A 26,506-nucleotide genomic window follows, 5' to 3' on the forward strand; every position below is an offset into this window, starting at 1 on the left:
TGAAATTCACAATAAAATAAGCACTTATAAAACACAATATACTTTAAAAAAAAGCAATTTAAGGGTGACAAAATAGATGTTCAAGTCTTGATTTGGTTGCACTACAGCAAAGAATTGTGGGACAAACACGTTACACATATCTGACGTTTCATCCCTAATCATCCTTTATCTTTGTGTTTTAAAGAAATAAATAAAAAAAGGATGAATACCCAGAATCAAAACAATTCACTGGGGATGAATAAGAGCGTGTGCCATTTTATGAGGCTCGTCCGTAAGAAACACAACGTCTGCAACACAAAAAGACATTATTTTCACATGGGTCAACCAGCAGCTCAGGGATTTCAGCTATTTACAGGAACTCTTATCAATAATATAATATTACTTTACATATTTAGCACTTTATCAAAGGTTTTTAATCATAGAGTGAAAACAATGATAGCGATGCGGCATGCAGTCGGCTGAAGTCACCTGACCTCTCATTGGCTCAGTTCTGTAAACATGATAAATGGACATTACAGCTTAAGTAAAAATCGCTCGTTCCCTGCTCAGCTACTCTAGAATCTATTGTGAAAAATGGACTGGTCCAGCCGGTCCACTTTACAGTCAGTAGGTCATGTTCACTGTGATGCTTCCCATTCATTTCCACACCGTTCACTACTTTCGATCCTTCCTTTCGTTTTGTTCACTGGAAGGATGAAGGATGGGCTACTGTTGCATGAAAGGCCAGATGGTTGATTTTCAAGCCGTTAGAGTTATTCAGCAAAAGGTGGACATCATTATCAAGAGCTGTGGCCATGAATCCAATTGGGAAATGTTTCTGTATGGATTTACAGATTTTTTTAATGCACTGTGATTCTCTCCCCAATGGACTCTGAGCTTAGTTTTTACCAACAGATGGCGCTATGTGCTTTACAAACAGCATTAAATCCTATACGCACACCACTGGAGAGTGCCACCTGCTGTTACACACTAGCCTAGAGTGCCGTCTGTTGTTCAAAACTAGCCTAGAGCGCCGTCTGCTGTTCAAATCTAGCCTAGAGCACCGTCTGCTGTTAAAAACTAGTCTAGAGCACCGTCTGCGGTTAAACACTAGTCTAGAGCACCATCTGCTGTTAAACACTAGCCTAGAGTGCTGTCTGTTGTTCAAAACTAGCCTAGAGCGCCTTCTGCTGTTCAAATCTAGTCTAGAGCACCATCTGCTGTTAAAAACTAGTCTAGAGCACCGTCTGCTGTTAAACACTAGCCTAGAGCACAGTCTGCTGTTAAACACTAGCCTAGAGCACAGTCTGCTGTTAAACACTAGCCTAGAGCGCCATCTGCTGTTAAACACTAGCCTAGAGTGCTGTCTGTTGTTCAAAACTAGCCTAGAGCGCCGTCTGCTGTTCAAATCTAGTCTAGAGCACCATCTGCTGTTAAAAACTAGTCTAGAGCACCGTCTGCTGTTAAACACTAGTCTAGAGCGTCATCTGCTGTTCAAAACTAGTCTAGAGCGTCATCTGCTGTTAAAAACTAGCCTAGAGCGCCACCTGCAGTTCAAAACGAGCCATCAGCTGTTCAAAACTAGCCTAAAGTGCCGTCTGCTGTTCAAAACTAGCCTAGAGCACCACCTCCTGTTCAAAACGCGCCATCTGCTGTTAAAAACTAGCCTAGAGCGCCACCTGCTGTTCAGAACAAGCCTAGAGCGCCACCTGCTGTTCAAAACTAGCCTAGAGCGCCGTCTGCTGTTCAGAACTAGCCTGAAGCGCCATCTGCTGTTCAGAACTAGCCTAGAGCGCCACCTGCTGTTCAAAACTAGCCTGAAGCGCCATCTGCTGTTCAGAACTAGCCTAGAGCGCCACCTGCTGTTCAAAACTAGCCTAGAGCGCCACCTGCTGTTCAAAACTAGCCTGAAGCGCCATCTGCTGTTCAGAACTAGCCTAGAGCGCCACCTGCTGTTCAAAACTAGCCTGAAGCGCCATCTGCTGTTCAAAACTAAGCTCCGAATCCATTCCAGAGAGAATCGCAATACATTCATGAAATCTCAGTATCAATGCAGAATAATTTCCCACTGTGATTCATCATCATCATCATCATCTTCCTCACACCATGAACTCATTGCTGCCATACAGCACTAAAGGCTGTGAGGAACCAAACTCGTGCTCTCTCCTGCGTCCGCCAGTGTCTCCCGGCTCGCGGGGCTTCGGCGGGCAGCTCCGGTTGGCTCGGGGCCGCGGTCGGGTTTTTTCGGAGCTGGAGGCACAGCGGGCGCTCAGGGAAGCCTGTTCGCAGCTCTCCGGGTCGGGGAGAATGTGCAGGTCTCCAGTTGGGGAGCTGGAGGAGAACAGAGGACCGGAAGAAGATGAGCGAAACCGATAATGAGGCGTCGACGACACTGAGGAAAGTGAAGCGACGGCTGAATCCACAGAGTCCAGAGATTCAGGCTGACGCCGCAAACATCGCCTGCTTTTAGACTCCGACTTCCTCCAGCGAGATGCAGACACTGCGCCGGGGCTTTTTTCTGAAACAGAGACATTTTTAAACTTAACCCTTGGGTGCTGTTGGGTGGTTTTCATCCACTCTGGGGTGATTTTGAGTCTTAATTTGGCCACAACTCTCTCTGTGTTTCAGCAAATGGGATGATGTTTAGTGATGAATCTTATTTTGACACATATTTTGGGGAAAATAATTTGAAAATGTTCAAAAATTCAACAATACACTTTGGGCAGATTGACTCCCCTTTGGTTATGTTAGGGGCTGTTTTTGCCCCCTTGACTTACATTATAATCACATTATTAAGGGTTTTAGCTAATTTAATGTGTAGTTTTTAACCCTTGTGTGCTGTTGGGTGGTTTTCATCCACTCTGGCGTGATTTTAAGTCTTAATTTGGCCACAACTCTCTCTGTGTTTTCTCATAGATATCTATTATATTGACATTTTGGGACTGCAAAGCCATGACAGCTGCTGGTTTTCCTTTTTGGGAAGAGGTAAAACAGTAGAAATTAAGTTTTACCTATTTCCCAACAGAAAAAAACACCTACAATCAAGATACAGTCATTAGACTATTCATTTAAAAACACAACCTGCTTTTAATCTCTTACAAACAAAATGCACAAAACTTTAATCACCCCACGGATCAGAAGCGGCTCCCTCCGACTCCATCAGGTTTTCTGAGCTGTCCGCCGTCCCGATTGACGCCTCCGACTCCAGCATCTCATCATCAGACGCTCGCGGCTCCAAAGCCAGCATCTCATAGGTCAGCTCTTCCCTAAAATGAAGCAATAATGAAGTCAGCTCCTCCAGACAGGAAGAATAGTTCATGCGGAGGTGATAAAGGTGTGTGTTTACTTCTCCTTCTGCAGGTTTTCTATCTGCTGCGTCAACACTTTCTCCTCCTGCTGCATTGCTGCCTGCTGCTGCTCGCTCAGCACAGGCTCCGCCCCCTCATCAACAGGCTCCTCCCTCTCAGACGCCCGAGGACTTAAAGGTGGAGACGGCGTGTGATGGCCAGATTTACGAGCACGACTCTTACCCTGAAGAGCAGAGCAGAGAAAACCTTATCATTAGAGAGCATCAAATTACTGATTTAAACTGTGTGCTATAAAATAATAACTAAATAAATAAATAAAATATATGATATAATGTATATAATATTGAAAATACAATATATATATATATACATATAATATTATAATAATACAATATTATATATTTAAAGAAATACAGACAAATTATAGGCAAAAATATGAATAAATATCATTATTTAACATTTTAATATTTTTTAAAATATTTAAAATGACAAAATATACAAAATATTTTTACAAATGCACACAAAAAATTCACACACACACACACACACACACACACACACACACACACACACAAATAAATACATAATATTTACACAATAAAATAAAGTCTAGCATGAAACGCCTTACATGAGGGTGATGGTCAGCATTTCAAGTCTCTACAGACACACACGCTAATACACACACACACGCACGCACGCACACTAACACACACACTGAGCTTTACCTTTTTAGCTGCGTTTGGCTGTGTAATAATGCAATGAGAAGCAGCAATGAAGGAGCAATAAAAGAAAAAAAATTTGGTGTTGTTAGTAAAACAGCAAGATGTAGCATGCGCAATTAAAAAAAGACAAACTCAGCAAATAAATAAAGCAATGAGCACATCATTTGGACATTTTGCTAACCAAACACAGGACCTGAACATCCGCAGATAAACATGACTATCATCAGACCACGACTGACGACGCGACACAGAGGACTACAGAGGTGCGGCGTCATACATACCGACGTCACCGTTCTGGAAATGCCAATAAACCTAACCGCGATTAGTACCGGTTTCTGGAAGAGGAGGATGAGGAGTGAAAACAGGGTTAGTGGAGGCAGAGCGGCGACTGCAGATGTGTGGCGCTTTCTTTCATTACTAACAATCACTAGCTGTGTTTCCATACAAAAGCTGTGAATTAGATCTATGCGCAACCGGAATATTGCATGACAGATTTGCGAATAAAGCATTGTTTCTGAGCCAGAGAGTCACTGTTGGGATTCTGTTAGTTCTCCTCTAATAAATGAGCTGTGCCTCAGAAGATGAAACGCAGTGGACGCGGTGGCTTACAGAGGCAGACTGATGCTCAAGACAGTTCTGGAGGGAACAATAATAGAAGAAGAAGAATACGGAAGCACTGATGATGGACTGATGGATTGTTGTACAATCAGCACAACAACATTTCACATCTTTTATCATGTAAAGCTGGAAACTCCCTGAAACACACTTTTACATCTGATCAGCATCTGTCAAAAACTGCATCACATCACATGCAGGAGACTCACTATTCTGTTTATGTGCATTTATTTTGATGGAAACATCGCTAGTGTCACTAATGCTAATATTCGACAATCTAATTTATCGTTATAATGAACATGCACAATATTGACATCAACGGCACCTAAAAATACAGTCAATCATTTATTATTTAAACCTTTAGACTGCTTTTTAAGATTTTTCCGATTGTATTTGCTGTAATTATTCATAACAGCGGCAAATGCTTGATTAATTAGCTTAATAGTTCAAACATGGGCATTTTCACATGTTAATCTAGTCTACCACATGCTGAAATATTCATGTAAATTCAGTGAATATTTATAAGGCTACTGTACAATAACAACAGGCCTCCGTTACTTAATTTAACCAAACTCACGATGAAAACTACGAACACTTTTATTAATCATAGCTGATGGTAATTTCTTAGTTAATGCCTAATTACGCATTAAAATCATAGTCGTAATCTAATTAGAAATCTTAATCTTTTATTAAATAGAGTAAATAACTAATATTAACATAGTAACTATTCTTTGTTCTTATACCTGTTAAATGCTGAAGATGGATTAGGAGTTTCCCATCAAAAATGTGTAAACCGCTTTGCGTGTCCAGAAAAGCACTATATAAATGTAAGGAATTATTAATATTATTATTAAAATACCTTTTTTTGCAGTTTATGTCTTTAATATCGCGGTAATACTGAATATCATAGTTAATCGCAACACGATTTAATTGAAATTGTTGTTTTTAGATTTCATGACCACATTTTGGAATGTACCAAATTCATAGAAAGTGAGGTGTCGTGATGGGGCGGGGCTTATATGGAGGTGGGGTTTAAATGGGTGTGCATTAGCATTATGTAGATCCTGTAGATTTCCCTCACCATGGAGCGGCGGATGTGCGTCAGGCGACTCTTGGCTTTGTTTTCTGCAAACTCCAGTGTGTTGATGTCCTTCAGTCGGGCTTTATATTTCCTCATCTGCTCACAGATGATAAGCTCCACACACCTGAGGGCAAGATAACGGCATTTAGTTTCACATGCAGATGGCAGTTACACTGTTAAAACGTTAATTAATTGACTACACGTGTTACACCTAAAGAAGTTAAGTTGAAAAAATGTCAATCTTTTGTGTGTAACAAGTTGGAGTCAAAGGTTGGAGTTAAAGTTGAGCCATTATTTCAGTGTATGTTTGCAGTAATTATTAAAAATGGTAATTGCAAGGTTTTTACCCCACAATTCTGCCAATTTTGTTAAAATTCTTGTCTTAAATCTCATCATTTTGACTTTTTCCCTCAGATTTGATCTCTGTTCTTAGCTTTACCTCATTATTCTGACCATTTTCTCAGATTGCAATTCTCTGAAAATCAGACTTTTCACAATTCAGTTTCTCACAGTATTTACTTCTTCCTAAATTTTTAGTTTATATAAGTAAGTAATGATTAATTTATATAGCACCTTCCCCACACTTATTGAGTCACAAAGTGCTTTACAATAAGAGAAAACAAGTAAGAGAACACATGACAATAAAAGAAAGCATGTTCAAACATATTAAAACTAATTAAAAATCCAAATACAGAAACACTAATACTGTTAATTAAAAGCTTGACCAAAACGTAGTGTCTTTAAATTCTTTTTAAAGATTTCGACTGATCCCAGAGTTCTCAGTGCGGTCGAGAGAGAGTTCCAGAGCCGAGGGGCCACCACACAGACGGCACGCTCACCTTTAGTCTTAAGACGAGTTCTGGGAATGGCTAAAAGGTCATTACTTGAAGACCTCAGAGACCGGCCGCATGAGTGACTACTTTAAAGATCTCGAATATATAGGGGTGCTTGAGCATGCAGAGCTCTATATGTAATGACCAGAATCTTAAAATTTACCCTAAAACTGATAGGAAGTCAGTGAAGAGCCTTAAGCACAGGAGTAATGTGTGACCTGCGACTGGTGTTGGTTAAAAGCCTCACCGCTGCATTCTCCACAACTTGCAATCGCTCCATGGAGGATTTGTTCAACAGTGAACAGAACATTACAATAATCCAATGTAGAGGAAATGTAGGCATGAACAAGCATCTCCATCGCTTCCTTTGACACAATATTTCTTATTTTTGCAAACACTTTTATAAAACACTTTAGCTTTTTTCCCCACTCACAGTTCGGACTGTTTTGAATTGATATCTCATTATTTCAGGGTTTTGCAGGTTTCATCAAGTTTATCAAATTTAGGACTTTTTAAAGACCGTTATAAATGAAATTTTAGACTTCACATGGCAAAATGCTGAGGATTTTTTGTAATAGCCAGTGGATTTTTTTCACTTGGGCCATTAAAAAGGAATTTGGTTATTTCCCAGTCACATATATTAAATAACAAGTCAAAACAAGTAAACTCCAGTTATATACACATATATATTTTTATTATTATAAGTTATCTTAAAAAAAAAGGATTAAAAAGCTCAAATAAATTAAATTAATGCACAACACACAATTATTCATAAATACATGGAGAACTTTTAAACAAATCTTATTGTAAGGATGGAATAAAGATAATTAAGTTGGTGAATTTTACTTTTGTTAAATGTTTTTTTAGATGGATTGTTGGTGGTAGCGATTGAGTAGCTTTACATGGACAAAGGAAAATTATGACCAGTTTAAAATAGTCTAAAACCTACAACACCATATTTCAGTGAATTTAAGACTTTTTAAGACTCAGCCTGTTTTTAAATAGCTCTCTCTGAAACTAAGTAAGATGAAGACTTGCATTTGCCTTTTTTAACCATGTAATCCCAGTGACTGAGACGATCGTCTTCACTATGCCGTACACTGTTATATATGGCTGATTGTAGAATTGCGTGAACATTTTCCCTCTTCAAGTCAAAATTTTGAGTATTTTTTATAATATTTCTATTAATAAACATTTTGAATAATGACAACAAATGATATAAAGTTATTTCTAAAGAATATTGCTTGTATGTGTATTTAGGTACAATGTCTTGAAAATATACTCCCTCTATTCATATTTATGACTTTCTCCATCTCCTTAATCGTACATTCAGCTTTAATTATCATTAAATCAGAAAATCTCATTTTCAGAAATACATGAGACAGTGTTTAAGACATGTTGTGTGATGTCTGCTTTGAGGTTAGCATCTAGAGCTAAAGCACAAAGCGATGGAAACTCTGTTAGTCAACTACATCGTCAACTCAGTTTAATAATAAGTTAGACAGCAATTAGTAACAGAGAATCAAATGTTCCCCATCAAGCATCTTTGATTATTTCACATTAATAATGATTTCAGTTTATATATTTTTGTAGATGATTTCAGTTTAAGGAAGATTAATAGGAAGAATCTACCTGCAGTGATTGATATATTGAGTGTGTGTGTATCTTACGCTGTGGTCTTGCTGATGTCCCGGACACTCTGTAACGGGTCGGTGGTGTCAGGACAGCGCAGTATACAGGGTGCAAACACGATGGCCAGCGCGTTCGCAGACATGCGGTTCGTCTCCTCCTGGAAAGAGATCCTGAAACCAGTGAACATACAGCATTAGCTGACTGTAGTCCAATCCTATTAGTACAGTTATACAGTAAACGGTGGATCATCCTTCAGTAGTGACATTGCATTACACTGATCTCAACCTCAACCTTGACATTTCTACTAAAATGAAGGGGTTTTAATTCATCTACATCAGCACCAGCATTAATCTCAACTAAAACATAAAGAGTAGGTGGAGCATATAGTAGCTCCTCCCCTTTAAAAAAACAGCCAATAGCATTTCCTTATTATCACAGCTCTGCCAGTTAGAGAGGTTCAGCTCAAGCACATCAAAAGAAAAGCCAATGAGAAGAAGGGGGTTGGGCATGTCAGATACTAGAGTGCATTTGATTGGTCAGAAGATTTTAAGAGGTCAGAAAAAAGCTGACAAACTGCAAGATTAGGATGTTTATATCAGGTGTAAATGTGAATTTTGACACTAGATAATAGATATCCTTAAAACTGACACTAACATCTAAAAAAAAAACTTATTTCAATGTCACAAGATCTTTAAGCTCTTAGACACAATCCACAGTGTAAAAAGCACTTAAAGAATAAAGATTCGTCTCACCGGACCAGGTGGAATATGAGTCTCTCCAGTGTATTCAGATGAGTCCTGCTGAGCTGATCGATGATGGAATAAACCCCCTGAACCACCTCACGCTTATCCTGCAGACCTACAGCAAAACACCATTTATACACTGTTCATACTAATGCTTGATTCTGATTGGCTGATGAGCACTCTAAGGTGTGCCGTTATTGTCAGATGCACAGCTAAAGTAGTTCCAGCAGGTCATTACAGCTCCATATCACTCCGCTGAATGATTAGAGTTATTTCACAGCTACAACAGTCAGAAACCACATCACACAACAGAAGGAGCGGAACATGTAGAAGAAACCAGTGCTACACGCATCTGAATTGATTTATAATTCTGACTATTTTATTAGCAATGCAGATTTTTTTTTCCCAATTTTAAAATTCACCTCCACCAAATAAACAAAGCAGGTTATTGCAAGTCTTTTCCCTACAATTCAGACTTGTTTTCCCCATCAAAATCTGAATTTATTACACAATTCTGACTTATTTTTCTCACAGAGTCAATATATAACAACGTTTTGACATTCAAATCATACAATTTTTACAAAAGAGTTTTGTTGTTGCTATTTTCAAGTGTATTTCTTGCAAATGTCGGTTAAGTGTTTACTTTTCCCCTTTTAAATTAGACTTCTCACAGTATACTTGACGTTCACACTACTGTCTTGCACTCTTGAACTTTCTTTTTGAAAGGAACAAAACACAAAGCATCATATAATAATCGGACAGGAGGTCCAACAGACTACAAGGCCAAACAACCCACCGATACATAAAACAGTTTAGTACAAATATACAAAAAAAGCTACTAAGAATCATTTACACAAATCCGTATACTTTTTCATAATATGGTTAAGGAAAAAGCATTAAAAACACAATGATTAATGCTCCTACCCATAGCCCTGAGGAACTCCTCGTACAGTTCAAAGGTCATGAGCGGGTTGGGAAGGTCACGCAGCCACTGCTTCAGCACACTGGCGATCACATGGATGTTGTAGTCATCTAAATTCACACTGTTCGCATCTGTGGAGGCAAACAAACAACAATTTATATGTTTATTAAGCTTATCCTGCGATGCAGAAGTGCGCTCTTCTCTGTGACTGTTTTAGAATCTCTGGGAAATGACGAGGAATAACAAACGACAGAAAACAGTCAGACTAACTGCTCTACAAACAAGTGTGTTCACGACTGTACATAAGATTAACATGTTTGGCTAGTTCTGTGCAGAATTTAGCTACAAATCTGCAGATTTATGTGATATGTTTTTGACCGTATAGTAACCGAATACTATGTGAATAATAAAAACTTGATAATAATAAAATAATAAAGTATTTGTTTTTTTATTAAGGTTTATAATATAAATCTAATTAGATCCACTTGTTTGGTAAACAAAGCAACTCTCTAAAAACTATGTAAATAATAAAAACTTGATAACAGTGGAATAAAAACATAAAATTATATAGTTTTTTTACTATCTAAAAATGATGTCAATAATAAAAAGCTTATAATGATCAAATTAAAACATGAAATAAAAAGCAACTTTTAAACTTATTTACGATTTGACTATCACTTTCTGGTTCTTTAAAGATCTTTGACAAGTTGTGGCGCCCCTTTTTAGATTATCTACTGGCAAACTCTCTTGATTCTTAAACTGAGCAATAACATAGGAATAAAAACATATTTAGTTATTTATTTTTATATTTTTTTTATTTTTACCTTTTTATCATTATTGTTAATTATTAATTTTATTTATAATTATTAATATTTTTTGTTTGTTTGTTTTTTTTCTTAATGAGAAGTCAGAGGCTGTTGAGGGAGGGAAATGTTCAACTGGGGTTGGGGTAGGGTAAACACTAACATGGAAGGATAATTATAAAATGACTGTTATGGTTGATATTCCATGTAAAAACCCAATTAAAAAAATTTGAAATATAAACTTATTTACAATACAAATCTAATTATATCCGGTTGTTTGGTAACCCAAGCAAGTCTCTGAAACTATGTGAATAATAAAAACTTTATCATAATAAAATAAAAAATAAAAATAAGTTAACTTTCATTTAAGGTTTACAATGCAGATCTAATTAGACCTGCTTGATAAGTAAAACAAAGCAAGTCTCTCATACAATAATATCTCTACTCAAAGACAGAAAATATGACTTTACAAACTGCATTGTGCAGAAGTCGCATAAACAATTGCTTATTAGTTAATAATAGAACAGAATTAATATTAAAAGTGAATAAATATATAAAGGCTACGCAGTGGTGCAGTAGGTAGTGCTGTCGCCTCACAGCAAGAAGGTTGCTGGTTTGAGTCTCAGCTGGGTAGGCTAAATTGTCCGTAGTGTATGAGTGTGTGTGTGTGTGTGTGTGTGTGTGTGTTTCCCAGAGATGGGTTGTGGCTGGAAGGGCATCCACTGCGTAAAACATGTGCTGGATAAGTTGGCGGTTCATTCCGCTGTGGCGACCCCGGATTAAAAAAGGGACTAAGCCGAAAATGAATGAATGAATGAATGTATATATAAATACATACATACATACACATTTACATAATTAAATAAACAGACTTAATAATGGGTTAAAATAATTGAGGAAATCTGCATTTTTCTGTCCGTGCAAATTGTGTGTGTCGGTTTATTAAATTCAACTCAAGTATATTTGTATAGCACATTTCACAATAATTAATGGGTCACACTTTACAATAATAAGGTTTAATGTATAAGTTTAATGTATAAAAATATAAGTAGATGTATATGTAAATATACATGTATATATCTACTTAAATATAACATATTTAAATATATAAAAAATATTAAACATATGTATTAAAATATAAGTTTAATGTATTTACTGCCATGAACTAATTATGAACAATACAAGTACAGCATTTAATAATCATAGTTCAACATTTACTAATGCATTATTAACATCCACATTCATGCTTGTTAACATTAGTTAATGCACCGTGAGTCAACACCAACTAACAATGAACACTGTATTTTCATGAAGTAACATGAGCACAAACTGTTATAAATGTATTGTTCATATAAATAAATGCATTAACTAATGTAACCTTATTGTAAAGTGTTACCAAATATAGTAAAGCAGCTTCACATGTGCACATTCTTGCATTACAATCCAATTATTAGTTTCCACAACTTTATTAGTTACTAATAACTTTAACTAACTAGTAACAATAGTTTAGTAATAGCTTTTAACTATTATTATATGAGCAGAGTTAAGCTGCAGTTCTCCAGTGTACAGGTGCTGAATGGAGTGTGTTTGTGTATTAGGTGTTGTGATGTGGTGCAGCTCACCCGTGTCCAGCCCCTGCTTCAGCTCTTTGATCTTATTGGTGGATCCAGACTTCCTGTAGATGCCCTCGGTGTAGAGGCCGTGCATCTCGATGTAGTTGATCAGCTTCTCCACCACCAGCGGGACGCTTCGCTCATCACTCGTCAGACGAGACAACTCTACACCGAACTGCCGTGAAGACAGCTCTGGGTCAAACTGAGAACACACACATGGATGCATGCGCACACGCACACGCACACACACACACACACACACACACATACATACATATATACACACACACACACACACACATAAACATGACCACACACAACATGCGCACATACATACATACATACATACACAACACAGATGCACACACAAAACACACACATATATGGACACGTGCGCACACAAACAAAAACACAATGTGCACACACAAACAAACATGCACAATGCACACACACAAAAACATGATGTGCACACAAATAAAAAACAAACATGTGCAACAACACCACACACACACATACATACAAACACATGTACACACACACACAAAACACAATGTGCACGCGCACACATACAAACAAACATGTGCATCAATGCACACAGACACGTGCACACACACACACACACACACACACACACACACACACACACACAAAACACAATGTGTACACATTCAAACATGCACAACACGAACACACAAACGCATGCACACACACAAAAACACAATGTGCACACACATAAAAACAGACATGTGCATCAACGCACACACAGACATGTGCGCACACACACACACAAAAACACAAGGTGCACACACATAAAAACAAACATGTGCAACAATGCAAACACACATGCACAACAAAACGGACACATACACAACGCACAGACAGCAAACACACACACCATAAAGAAAAAACCACATGCACAAAACACAACACAACACACATGCACAACACACATACACAACACACAAACACACACAGAGAGAGACAGACAGACACAAATGAATTACATGAAAAAATGGCGCTCGAGAAACAAAGATTCTTGCTCAATGATGAGACACAAAAAACTGAAGATGGCAAACAACAGATTTAGGCCCAATCCCAATTCTATTTGTGTACTCCCTTGGGCCCTTACAACCGAGGGTTAAGGGGAAGGGCTTCAAAATGTACCCCTAAAATATTGACAGCACCTGCACACGTCATCACACGTCATCACCATCTCTTGCTTCATATGAGATCAGACGATGGAGACTGCTGGAGTGATTCAGTTGTGTTATATATTGGTGTTTATCTTCAGGAAATCACTGAAGGCACATATCATGTTATCATGACGATCTAATGTGCCAATAAGCTCATAACTGTACTGTGTATTTAACACAGTGGCCATATTCATCAATGTGAACACAAGAACACAGCATTAACATTATAGCAGACACTGTAAACAGCTCATTCCCTAACACTGGACTCTTCTGACAGGGTATTTGAGTGTCATCGAGTGTCAGAATGCTGTGCGACTGCTGTACAGGAGTTCTGATTAGGGATTATAGATCGCCAAATTTCATGACGGTAAAACATGAGTGCGGTTATGAATATATTAAAACATCGGCTTGTTTGTTGTAAGAATTTGTAATAATGACAAAAAATACTAATTAGTGGATCTCCTGACTTTCAGGTGCAGCGATCCCGCCGTTGTGGCTGGTGTGTTCTGGGAAATTTTCTTACTCCTTGGTTTCGAGTGTGTCCTGAATAATCTCTGTTTCAAGGGGTATCTAGCCCTTCCCCTTAGCCCTACACCTTTACGCTACAAAGAATTGGGACAATAAGGGGAAGGGCTAAGCAGTAGAATTGGGATTGGGCCTTATTATTATTTAATTTCTGTTTTCAAAAAGGGAAAACACAACAACTCAAAATGAAGAGAGAGTTTTCTTAAAACAATCAACATTACCTGCTAGCAGGAGCGCACAATAGCATTAAACTGAAAACACGGTTATTTTGCTCCCCTTACTGGCAGGATTTATTTTATTGATTTATTTTGTTGAATGTTTTAAGAAAACACTCACTTCATTTTGATCATTATTTTCTGAAAGCAAGACTTTCTAGGAAATTTAAGATGTTTTTTAAATATTTGGAAACGTGAAGAGCATTTTTTTGTAGTGTTTATTTGTAAAAATCTAATAACTTTGGATGAGTTAACATTTGAGACACACTTAAGCAAAACAGACAGATACAGCTCATTATTTAATGTCAAACACAATATTCAGAATGAAAGGACGGTCAATTTCACAGTGTCAGCATATGGGTTTCCATCAGCCTGCGCTAATGCATGTTTTCAAATCACGCATGAGAACCTGGAGAAAACCCACGAGGAGAACATGCAAACTGCCCCAGCTGGGGCTCGAACCAGTGACCTTTTTGCTGTGAGGCGACTGTGCTAACCACTGAGTCACTGTGTCGCCCCTTTTATTGTGCTTTCTAAATAAATTTGATTAGATTTAATGCAAATAACGGGACATGGAAAACACTTGTTGGATAAACTACACTTACAGGACTCCATTATGCTTGCCTTGTTTACTGTTGGTTGCTAGGTTACCAATACTACAGTGAGCCACTCTAACAATAATGGAGACGCAGCTAATTCGCATTTGGAATGAATTATTTTAGCTGTTTTAAAAGATTTTCTTCACATTAAGATGGAAACCCAGCTAATCGGTCAACCGTTATAATGAAGTGCTCTTACCTTCTTGCTGCATTTGGTGGTCATCCTCAGACAGCACTTCTTGTGGCACGCATAGCGACACACTGAAGAACAGTAGGAAGAAAAACAAGCACGTTTAACAGCCAATCAGACATGGAGCATCACATTTCCCTCTCAGATCTACAGGAATATGAAACTGAGAGACTGTTCTCAATCAGGTCCAGGAGAAAACTGAGGGATTTATGGTGGGAAAATCAAATTAAGCTGCTCTCAGACCAGCAGACAGACACTTAGAGACTGAATATGGGAAAAGAGAAACTGATATACACTACACGAATGCTACAATGACTTATTATTAATATACTATTAAAGTTTTTGTTTTTATTTTAATTACTTTACATTGTTTTTGTTTTAATTTATTGTTATTCGCATTTTAAGTTTTAATATTTTTTTTATTTCAGCCTTTTTGTATAATATTGTAGTTTTTAGCCTTAGTTTATTTAGCCATTTATTTTATTTCATTATTTTCATTTAATTTATTGCAAATAATTAGATTAACAATAAAGTTTTTGCCCAATTTTAACCCATATATATTATATAACCTATATATAATTTTTCTGATACTGCTATATCTTTTTCAATGTTAAATAAAATTGCTCATAAAATATTAGAAATATTAGATGAGATAATTTTGTCATTTAATGTGACCAAAACACATATAACTTGAAAATATAAATTGGTATATTGCTTTTAAGAAAATGCTTCAATATAATATTAATAATAATATTACATTTAATTTATGACGCTTTATATTCAGACAGAATCTTAAAATAATACATGTAAAAACAAATAAAAAAGTGCTAAAAATTAGTCAAAGGATCATCTAAAATTCCACAGTTAAAATATAAGAGCCTTAAAACATCCGTGTCCTTGATAAAAAAAAGGCATTATTTATAGTTTTTTACAAACACATGAACATTTAAAATAATTCCCGAAAATAGATATTCTTCAAGTCAAATTAGCAGTATTTGGTACTTCTGTAGTTACAGAACATAACAAAAGGATGGAGTAAATCAGTGCTGAATGCCTTTATCAGTCATTCTAATGTTATGAATGACTTGGTTGATTAAACTGACAGAGCTGAACTCACGTTTGCAGACGCAGGCTTTGTCCATCATCCAGATGAGAGATGAACAGAACTCGCAGTAGGTCGGGATGCTGTACTGCGTGGATTTAAAGATGTGGCCCATGTGCTCTTCCACCTGCAGAGGGCAGCAGAGCACTCAACATTTCAACACTGTTACAGTGTGGCTGGATAGTAGAGGATTAATTATAACCTGGATTATACATCTAATTACAGTAAACTACTTTTTAAAATACTCTTAATCAGATTACAGTTACTTTTTATGGATTATGGCTTATGGATTACATTATGGCAGCAAGTTGTTCACAACTCATTGATTTCTGCTCAGTTCCTTTTTTATGTCTATTTTTAATAAGCCTGCTGCTGCTTGAATACATTTGCGATATATTAAGGTTTTTTAGAAGAGAGATTTTATAACTTCGATACTGTTATACAATCCAAATTCAAAATTAGTCTGATTGCTACCATAAAAGTAGTCTAAATGTTACAATAAAGTAATCCAAAAGTACACAGACTGTGTTACTTTAAAACTAATCTAAATGCTATCATAAGTAATCTAAATGTAATCCAAAATAGGCAGATTGTGTTACTATAAAAGTAATCTCAATGTATCCATGAAAGTAACCTAAATGTAATCCAAAATAGGCAGATTATGGTACCATAAAAGTAATCTAAATGTAATCCAAAAGTATGCAGATTATTACTATAAAAGTAATCTTAATGTAACCATGAAAGTAATCTAAATGTAATCCAAAAGTATGCAGATTATGATACCATAAAAGCAATCTAAATGTAATCCAAAAGTATGCAGATTATGATACCATAAAAGCAATCTAAATGTAATCCAAAAGTAGGCAGATTATAACTATAAAAGTACTCTCAATGTTACCATAAACGTAATCTAAATGTAATCCAAAATAGGCAGATTGTGTTACTATAAAAGTAATCTCAATGTTACCATAAACATAATCTAAATGTAATCCAAAATAGGCAGATTGTGTTACAATAAAAGTAATCTCAATGATACTATAAAAGTAATCTAAATGTAATCCAAAAGTATGCAGATTATGGTACCATAAAAGTAATCTAAATGTAATCCAAAATGCAATTGATTACAATTAATAAGTAATCCATCCAGCTCTGCTAACCAAGTATACATAAGACATAAAACACCCGAATAATGCTATAAATGTAAATAAGACTGACTGTGTCTGATTCCTTCTTCCTCCTCTTCTTTCTCTCAGGTTTAGGAGCCTGAAAACAAAAGAGAAGAGTCTCAGAAGACTTATTTGGGTGTGTGTGGGGTGTTTGGATGTGTGGATGTTTTACCTTACTGATGGTTCCGTCCATTGGCTTGTATTCGGTCATGAACTCATCCAGAAAGACTTTGAACGTGTTGACCCAGACTTTAACAGGAGACTCGCTCCAGTCTCTCTGCTCCAGACGCATGCTCTTCTCCAGAATGTGCTCGAACAGAGCGTAGAGATCTTTATAGCGAATGCTCCTGCCGTCATCCATCTGAAAGGGACACATATTATATTGGAAATTTTGAGCATAAGATCCAGTTTTAAATTAATTACTCACATAATTATTTATGTCGTTCCAAACCTATAAGACCTTTAATCATCTTCAAACTCAAATTACGATTCTTTTAGGCATAAGCAATACCACATTTTTAATGCGTTATGATACCAATATTTATTTTATTAATGTGAGTGAATTAATATTTTTAAAATTGCAAATGTTTTTTTTTTAAATGTTAATTTTTTAAATAGGACTAATCCTGTAGGACTAATAATTGTTTATATACATACATATATATATAATTTTTTTATGTTCTCATGCCAACTTGCTACCACATAAACGGGAGCATGCAACACTAGTCCCGCCTCCGAGTTCTTCTGATTGGTCCACTGCTCTGGAAGTGACAGTATGGCAAATTAATTTTTCATTATGCATATTCAAAACGGACAGCAAAAGCAAGTACTGGAGATTTGTTATTATTCCTGTAGTTCCGTACTGAACTGTGACAGCAAAACAGAGGTATGCACCAAACCGTGACTCCAGTATACTGTTACACCCCTCAATACGAAAACAGTCGATAAATTTCATTTATTTTTGAAGATGAATGAAGGTCTAATGGGTTTCCACGACATGAGGGTGAATAGTTAATTATTAAATTGACAGTATTTTCATTTTAGAGTGACCTAAGGCTTGATTATAAGTCAGTGTACAGTTCTGGATGTTAGAAACTCACAGCCAGAGCAGTAGAGTATGAGTTGAAGATATTGAGGCGAAACTCCTTCAGGGCTTTCTTGAACACCACGTCCACAGCAGTGTCTTTCTGTCCATCTTCAGCATCCAGATCACTGATCTACAACACATCAGAAAACAGATAGTGCAGATTTGAGCAAATATGATGATACTTCCTGCTTTAAATAAGCTTTCATTAAACAGTAAGCTCCCTGTTAAACAGAAATTTGGGACAATATAAAAGCAGGAGGGCTAATAGTTCTGACTTCAACTGTATATGTATGAAGGAATATTAATGTACATATGTAGGAATGCAGGTTCTACCTTCTTCATGAGGAAGTCGTTCATGCTGCGGTAGTCTGCGGTGCTGGTGAGGATGTGCAGAGCGTCGTTCTGCCAGGCGGTGGACTCGAGGGAAACGCTGCTGATCTTTAGACTGCGCCGCCTCTTCATCGACATCATGCCCAGCATCGGCTCGCGGTTCTCCTTGCTGTCGCGCCTGCGCTCAGACACACCTGCATGCTCTGGGCTTCCTGGAGGAGAGTCTGGGGCACAGAGAAGACATGTTAGAAACAGGTCTACATGGAGAGACATTTATTAATGCGGGAAAACACACCATTTCTCCTGTCGGTGAGCTCTGAGTCTGCGGAGCGCCCCCTGCTGGATATCTTTTTATCTCCATGTTTGCTCTTACTCCAGAAGCGCATTTTGCCTCTCACCCTATAGAGAACAAAGTATGGATGACATGACATTTTCATGCACTGATTGATTACAAAAACAAACAAAAAAAACTCTAGACATGGAACAAAATATTGATGCATGGTGAATTGAATAATCATTCTGCAAGGATTGTGAGAGCACATAGAGCATCGTTTGCTTATAATAACTTGCCTTGAGCACCATCTACTGCTCAAAACTAGCCTAGAGCATTATCTACTAATGAAAACTAGCCTGGACAGCAGTTTAGAACTAGTCTAGAGCACCGTCTGCTCCTAAACACTACGCTTTTTGCTGTTCAAAACTAGCCTAGAGCACCATCTGATCATCTTCAAAAGTGCCATCTGCTGATTAAACTAGTCTAGAGTGCCGTCTGTTGTATAAAACTAGCCTAGAGAGCGGTTTGAAACTAGCCTTGAGCAGCGTTTGCTGTTAAAACTACCCTACAGCACCATCTGTTGTTCAAACTAGCCTAGACAGAGTTTAAAACTAGCCTAGAGCACCATCTGATATTCAAAACTAGCCTAGAGAGAGTTTAAAACTAGCCTAGAGCACCGTCTGCTGATCAAAACTAGCCTAGAGTGCCATCTGCTGTTAAAAACTAGCCTAGAGAGAGTTTAAAACTAGCCTAGAGCACCATCTGCTGTAATACATAGCCTAGAGCGCAATCTTCTGTTAAAACACTAGCCTATAGAGCTGTTTAAAACTAGCCTAGAGCACAGTCTGCTAACCAAAACTAGCCTGGAGCACCATCTGCAAAACTACCCTAGAGAGTGGTTTAAAACTAGCCTAGAGTGTCATCTGCTGTCAAAAACTAGCCCAGAGTACCGTCTGCTGTTTAAAACTACCCTAGAGAGCGGTTTAAAACTAGCCTAGAGCGTCATCTGCTGTAAAAAACTAGCCTAGAGTGCCACCTGCTGTAAAAAAAAAACTAGCCTAGAGCTCCATCTGCTGTAAAAAAAACTAGCCTAGAGCTCCATCTGCTGTAAAACAAAATAGCCTAGAGCACCATCTGCTGTTCAAAACTAACCTAGAGCACCATCTGCTGTTAAAAACAAGCCTAGAGCACCATCTGCTGTTAAAAACAAGCATAGAGCACCATCTGCTATTCAAAACTAGCCTAGAAAGCTGTTTAAAACTAGCCTAGAACGCCGTCTGCTGTAAAAAAAACTAACGAACAGCTTTATCTGCTGTAAAAAAAAAAAAAGCGTAGAGCGCCATCTGCTGTTCAAAACAAGCCTGGAGCACCATTTGCTGTTAAAAACTAGCCTAAAGCGCTATCTGCTGTTCAAAACTAGCCTAGAGCGCCGTCTGCTGTAAAAAAAACTAGCTTAGCGTATGTCTGTTTTGATTTTTACAATAGTAACATATTACTCTGTGCAGTTATATCACATCAGCAAGAAAGACTTTTTTAGACACAATATTTTATTTTTATTCTGATTGGCCAGTTTAAATAGGTCAGCTAGTAGCAGGAATGAGCCGCCTCTGACCTGCTGTCTGTCTGAGACATGGACTTCCTGAGCGAATCCATTTTCCCAAGATCCCCTGAGGACATGGTCTTCTGGATCCTCTTCTGCTCCTTCTGAGACGACTGGAGACGGGAAGCAAACACAAAACTCGCTCAGGCCAGAATCAGACTTTATAAACACTGAAGCACTTCAGAAGGCTATCAGATTTCCAAGAATATACAGCTTAACCGTGCCGTGACACCAAACCCACTCACCGTCAATATTAGAGAATAGAGTATTTGAGAAAAGAGAGTGAGTGATTGAGTGAGTGATCCCATTAATTCTGTGTTAATTCTAGTCACGTGCGTGTCCACTTCCAATATTCATCAAGTTATTAGAAGTAAACAGATCCAGTGGAGGAAAACTTCACATTCAAGAACAGACACCCGAAATACTTGAAAGGAAAGTGTTTGGTTAATCTCGACCTCATCCAGTCAGGTTTATTAGTCTTCTACAGGATTAGTCCTATTTTTTGAAGATGGTCAGATTTGGTTATGAGGGAGGTCAACGGTTGTGGTCAGTCAAGAGGCGTTTGGATGCTTGCACACTGACCAAACTTTAGATTTAGATATTTTAGCCCACATTCTGTCATCATTTACTCAACAGAATGTTGTTCTGAATATCTAGGTTTTAGAGTTGAAATAACTAGCCAACCTTATATAAACATGTTCTTGTTGTTGAGGTCTTCTGATCACAGTTGATATAATATAATGGCCTGCAATAACAGAGTTTGTTCAGTGGGGTGCTGTAGTGCAAGACTATACTTCAGCTTTCCTGAATATCAGCCAACAGAAGATACTTATGAAAATATGACAGACTTAATAATAAATCCTGACAATCTAGATCAGGGGTGCCAAACTTGGTCCTGGAGGCTTGTGTCCTGCAGAGTTTAGCTCCAACTTGCCTCAACACACCGGCCCAGGATGTTTCTAGTATCCCTATAAGAGCTTGATTAGCTGGCCCAGGTGTGTCTGATTGGGCTTGGAACTAAACTATGAAGAACACCGGCCATCCAGGACAGAGTTTGGGCACTCCTGATCTAGTAGGTTCTGCTGGAGAACACATGATGTGTGGTTGGATCAGTGTGCATAGCTCCGATCCGGAGGGAGCGCAGTTGTTCCTGCTCTGGGTTTTACCATCTCGGAGTCGCTGTGGAAGACGCAGTCGATGTCAGGGGAACTGGGGGAGTGTGGGGGCCGGGTGCAAGAGAGCACAGGTGTGTCCTCATATTCATCATCCTCATCTTCCTCACAATCAGCCTCTGTGCTGCAGGCTCGGCTGAGGAAATCGGAGCGCGTCCTGGCCATACGAGCTTTCTTTTTACAACCAGCTCTGGTCACCTGATCGTTCACATTGATGATGTCAAGACAAAACTCCTGCTGGACCTGAAAGTTGCATCCATCCTTCTGTCCAACAATCCATCATTCATCCATCCAACAACCAATCCATCTGTCCTTCCAACCATTATTATTCCACCTATTCATCTAACCATTCACCAATCAATTCATCCATCTATTTCCCCACCCACCTGTCTGTCCATAAACCAACCCACCCACCAATCAATCCAACCTTCCAATTCACCTTTCCATAGATCCAGTCACCTATCCATCAAGTCATCCTTACACCATCCATCCACCCACCTAACATTCGAACCGTCCGTTCATCCATACACCCATCCATCCATTCAGCTATCAATCATCCACCCACACACTCATTAAATCCACTTTCTCATCCATCCATACATCCATTCATTAACCTATCCATCCTTCCACCAATTCATTATCCACCTATCCATCTGTCTATCCAACCACCCACCCACCTTTCAGTCCATACACCCATCCATCCATCAATCCATACACCCATCCATCCATCAATCCATCCATCCCTAAACCCATCCACTGGTGTAAAAATACTTTTTTCCCCACAGAAAATATCCATTTTGTAACGAATAATCCTGAACAAATAAGGTTTGTCTGTCGTTTGTCTGCCACTCACATCTCTGTTCTTCAATGATCTGAATCCTGCTTCTCTTTGGATCGCCAATGACCGTTCCTGATTCACCAGGTCTTTATCCGACCTGAAAAACACAGCAAAACAGCTTTCTCAGACTGGACCACACGATCGCAATCCAGCACTTCAGCTACAGCAACATCTTCTAAATATCAGTAGACACATGAACTCACTTGGAGAAGGTGAGTCGGCTGCGTTTGGGGGGGAAGGCCACATTCGCTGCTGTCTCCTTCATGCTTATGCTGATACTCTGAGAAACAAACTTCTTCTGAACATCAGCTTTGGGCTCTGAAGGCTCTTCGTTTGACGCCGCACTCCTCAAGTCCAGCTGGAGGGGTTTGGAGGAAACCGAAAATGAAGAACCAGTGTCCAGCTCATGATTGGTTCGAGGTTCAGGAATGATTGAACAATCCGAAGCAGATTCTCCATTGGAGAGCGGGACGTCCTGAGCTTCTAGTGTTTGCAGACTGCTCCGGTCAACAGGGTTTTCCTTCTGCATGCTGATGATGACCACCACAGACTCCTTCTTCTCTCGGATCTGCTTGGCACGGTTTGGCGTTTGTGGCGCACTATTAATCGGACTCCCGTCTTCATCAGGGATGTAGAAATGGGGTTTGAAGGATGCAGCCGGACTTGTTTGGTTGACCTCCATTGGTTCGGATTTGGAAAGTTCAAGTTTTGCTGAGGCTGAATCCTCGTTTTCAAGGAGCTCAAAGCTTTCTTGGCTATCAGTGGAGGCTTGATGAGGAGGATGATGTTTGGACGGAGGGATCTGAGCGTCTTCTGTGTTTGATCCGGATCGGACTTTGAGCAGCTCTAAACTGAACGTGGCTTGTTCGAGTTCTCGTTGCCTCCTGCTTTCTCTTTTGTTTCGGCTCTTCAGAGTGCTGTCGTCTACAGCTTTTGGAGGAGGATCGGTGGTCTGCTTTTCCCAAACCTCCTCCAGCTTCTCTGCTTCTTCTGTGTTTTGGTGTAAACTCTTGGTCACAGTGCTTGGATGCTTGCTTTGCTCTCTACATTGTTGCTCTCTCAGAATTCGGCACCTTAAAAAGAAACAAAAAAGCACAATTTTAATACTTTACAAAATATTGAACCAATTTCAGACACAATACGCAGTAAAACACATGACAATCCTTGTAATTTATGACGATTTATTAAGATAATGCTCACGTTCAACCTACACGACTTTAAACATGGGCAGATCGCTGTGCCGTTCACGCTACATGACTTGATTTTGTGTCTTTAAATCGCTGTGGTGTTCACACTACGAGACACTACGTGAATGATCCACAAGAGGGGGGTCACACACTACATGATCTGTCAACAACTCGCTCGCCAACAGCGGAAAATTGGAGCAGAAGCCAAATTATGTTGAAGAGTGTTACCGTTGTCGACTCTGCTGCCCCCTGCAGGCGGCTTGTAGTGTGACGGCGGCACGGCGCTGCTGCAGAAAGCTCCGCCGGTGTGTGCGTGTCCTCCAGACGGCCTGAATGAGCGTCGCCGCTGTGTTACGTGTGTTCAGGACTCTCCTCCAGCACCTCTGGATGATCAGTACAGCTCTCCTCTGCTGCAGGTACAGACGTCTCGCTCTGAAGCCTCTCCAGACGGCCTGAAGACGCAGTGCTGCCCCCTGCTGGAGCTCCAGCGCACACACCGACCCGTCAGCCTGAGATATACAGCTACGCCACCAGCGCTGAGGTCAGAAAACACACACAATACAGCATACTGAGGAAAACTGAACTGATAAAGTGGAGATTATTCATTACTAAATTCAACAGATAGGAGCACTTCCTTGATTGTATTTACTATTTATTACATACATATGCATTTAAACAAATCATTACTGCATAGAAATGCAATTATTAGATGAATAATAAAGTGTATTTATAGATAATTAAAAATTATAATTACTTAAATACATCATTTAAATGATTATCATTTCTTTTAAAATGCAACGTTTGATATATTAATACATAATGTTAATAATATACTTATTTAATATACAAGTATAATATATAAGCATATACTTATTTACTAACTATTTAATGGAGATTGCTTTATTTATTATCCTGCCGCTTTATAAAATCTATAAGGCACGTAACACTACAGTGAGTTAACCACGTCTGTTTTTAAATGCTTGTGTTTTTATGGATTAATTGTTGTAATGTCATGTTAATGCCCAGTAACTGCTTCACTATACAGTAGGCAACACCTGAAGTGGATCAAAACCTTTCAACAAAACTGTCCTAAAACTATATACAACATCCATTACTGTCTGAGGACAATTTCAATCCACTTGAAATGTTGACTAATGTATAAATATAGTAAGAAATCTGAGTGTTTTTAAATAATTTAAGACTAGTCTATGTGTTTAGTGCTGTTAAATAATTAATTAAGATTAATCACATTCACAATAAGCTTGTATTTACATCATTTGTATTTTTATAGTTGAAGTCAAAATTATTCAACGCCTTGTTTATTTTTTTCCCCAAATTCTGTTTAACAGAAAGCAGATTTCTTCAGCACATTTCTAATCATAATAGTGTTAATAACTCATCTCTAATTACTGATTTATTTTCTCTTTGCCATGATGACAGCACATAATATTAGACTAGATATTCTTCAAGACACTTCTATACAGCTTCAAGTGATGTGTAAAGGCGTCACTAGGGTAATTAGGGTAAAGTTAGGGTAATTAGGCAAGTCATTGTATAACGAGGGTTTGTTCTGTAGACTATCAAAAACAAATATAGCTTAAAGGGGCGAATAATATTGAGCTTAAAATGCTGTTTAAACAATTAAAAACTGCTTTCATTCTAGCCAAAATAAAACAAATAAGACTTTCTCCAGAAGAACAAATATTATCAGACATACTGTAAACATTTCCTGAATCTGTTCAACATCATTTGGGAAATATTTAAACAAAAAAAAAAACGTTAAAAGGGGGGTGAATTATTCTGACTTTGACTATATATACACATGCAACATCTTGTATTATCTTGTAAAGGATGGGTTTGTTAGTGGTGCACATGTTGAAAAACCCAATGAAGAAATAACTGAATAATGAGAAGTGACAGGAAGCTCCGCACACATGCATCTTATCAAAGCTGTGTTTAGCGTAAGCTGCTGTGTGTGGAGCGCCGCATGTTTGCCTTTGTGTTTGTGAGAATCGAGTGAGTTTCATGTCTCTCTGACATGAAAGAGCCGCCTTGTTTTGAAGGAGGAATGGAGACGTTCAGCTCCAGAAAACACTCCACAAACAGCTTATAAAACACCAGCGCCAGCTGAAAAACACCTCAGAGAAGACACATCTTCATCTCTGAGACACGTCTGACAGAGACATGCAGTTTCTGGAGCTTTGTGATGCTGCAGACGCGAATAAACCCGGGTGTTTTTCTACAGGTCTGAGTCTGCAGTTTTAAATGAAGCATTTTAATCAGAGAGATGTCAATATAGAGATCAATCTGTCTATCAGCAGAAAACAAAATGAGTCGACTTTTTAGTCTCAATAATCAAGTACAATTAATATTTCAATCATCATCATCATCATCATCATCATCCATGATTGAGTGTGAATTATGAGCGTGTTTTCTGCTGTGAACGTGTCGATCTGAGGGATGGTTTATTTGGTTGTTTTGATCTGGGAATGTGAGCGTTCTCCTGGCAGACGTTCACTGCTCTTGTTTTTGTTGGTCTGAATCCTGCAGGAAGATCCAGAGAAAACAACAGCAGAGAACTGAACTCCACACCATTATTAAACACAGCTGCATCTATAGCGGCGTACAGTACATGTTAAACGAGCAGAAATCACTTCTATAACAGGTTTAAACCCAGATGTGTGTCAGCAGCGTGTCAATATCTCCAGCCTCTAATGGTTAAACATGTATTAATAGTGTTGTTTATAGTCAGACTTGATGAATGAAACACTTTGATT

At 38.3% G+C, this 26,506-nt stretch overlaps 2 protein-coding genes across 2 annotated transcripts in view; both read right to left on the minus strand.

The window, feature by feature from the left end:
• The window catches only part of twf1a (twinfilin actin-binding protein 1a), a 606,573-nt gene that overhangs the window by 356,427 nt on the left and 223,640 nt on the right, over window positions 1–26,506 (minus strand). The gene's annotated exons all lie outside the window — the stretch shown is intronic.
• The window catches only part of myo9ab (myosin IXAb), a 65,610-nt gene continuing 40,998 nt past the window's right edge, over window positions 1,895–26,506 (minus strand). The window contains exons 23-44 of the mRNA NM_001423784.1: window positions 23,958–24,265; window positions 22,746–23,615; window positions 22,558–22,639; window positions 21,699–21,902; window positions 20,545–20,645; window positions 18,954–19,057; window positions 18,662–18,882; window positions 18,342–18,458; window positions 17,414–17,602; window positions 17,291–17,338; window positions 16,091–16,202; window positions 14,983–15,044; window positions 12,261–12,453; window positions 9,838–9,966; window positions 8,923–9,028; window positions 8,209–8,340; window positions 5,706–5,829; window positions 4,291–4,344; window positions 4,013–4,030; window positions 3,326–3,510; window positions 3,106–3,245; window positions 1,895–2,497 (exon numbers count right to left, since the gene is read on the minus strand). Coding sequence (NP_001410713.1) covers window positions 2,079–2,497; window positions 3,106–3,245; window positions 3,326–3,510; window positions 4,013–4,030; window positions 4,291–4,344; window positions 5,706–5,829; window positions 8,209–8,340; window positions 8,923–9,028; window positions 9,838–9,966; window positions 12,261–12,453; window positions 14,983–15,044; window positions 16,091–16,202; window positions 17,291–17,338; window positions 17,414–17,602; window positions 18,342–18,458; window positions 18,662–18,882; window positions 18,954–19,057; window positions 20,545–20,645; window positions 21,699–21,902; window positions 22,558–22,639; window positions 22,746–23,615; window positions 23,958–24,265 — 3,918 coding nt within the window. The 3' untranslated portion in view covers window positions 1,895–2,078. The remainder of the gene's footprint in view (window positions 2,498–3,105; window positions 3,246–3,325; window positions 3,511–4,012; window positions 4,031–4,290; window positions 4,345–5,705; window positions 5,830–8,208; window positions 8,341–8,922; window positions 9,029–9,837; window positions 9,967–12,260; window positions 12,454–14,982; window positions 15,045–16,090; window positions 16,203–17,290; window positions 17,339–17,413; window positions 17,603–18,341; window positions 18,459–18,661; window positions 18,883–18,953; window positions 19,058–20,544; window positions 20,646–21,698; window positions 21,903–22,557; window positions 22,640–22,745; window positions 23,616–23,957; window positions 24,266–26,506) is intronic.

Source organism: Danio rerio, chromosome 25, assembly GCF_049306965.1.
Source record: "Danio rerio strain Tuebingen ecotype United States chromosome 25, GRCz12tu, whole genome shotgun sequence".
NCBI classification, from domain to species: domain Eukaryota; kingdom Metazoa; phylum Chordata; class Actinopteri; order Cypriniformes; family Danionidae; genus Danio; species Danio rerio.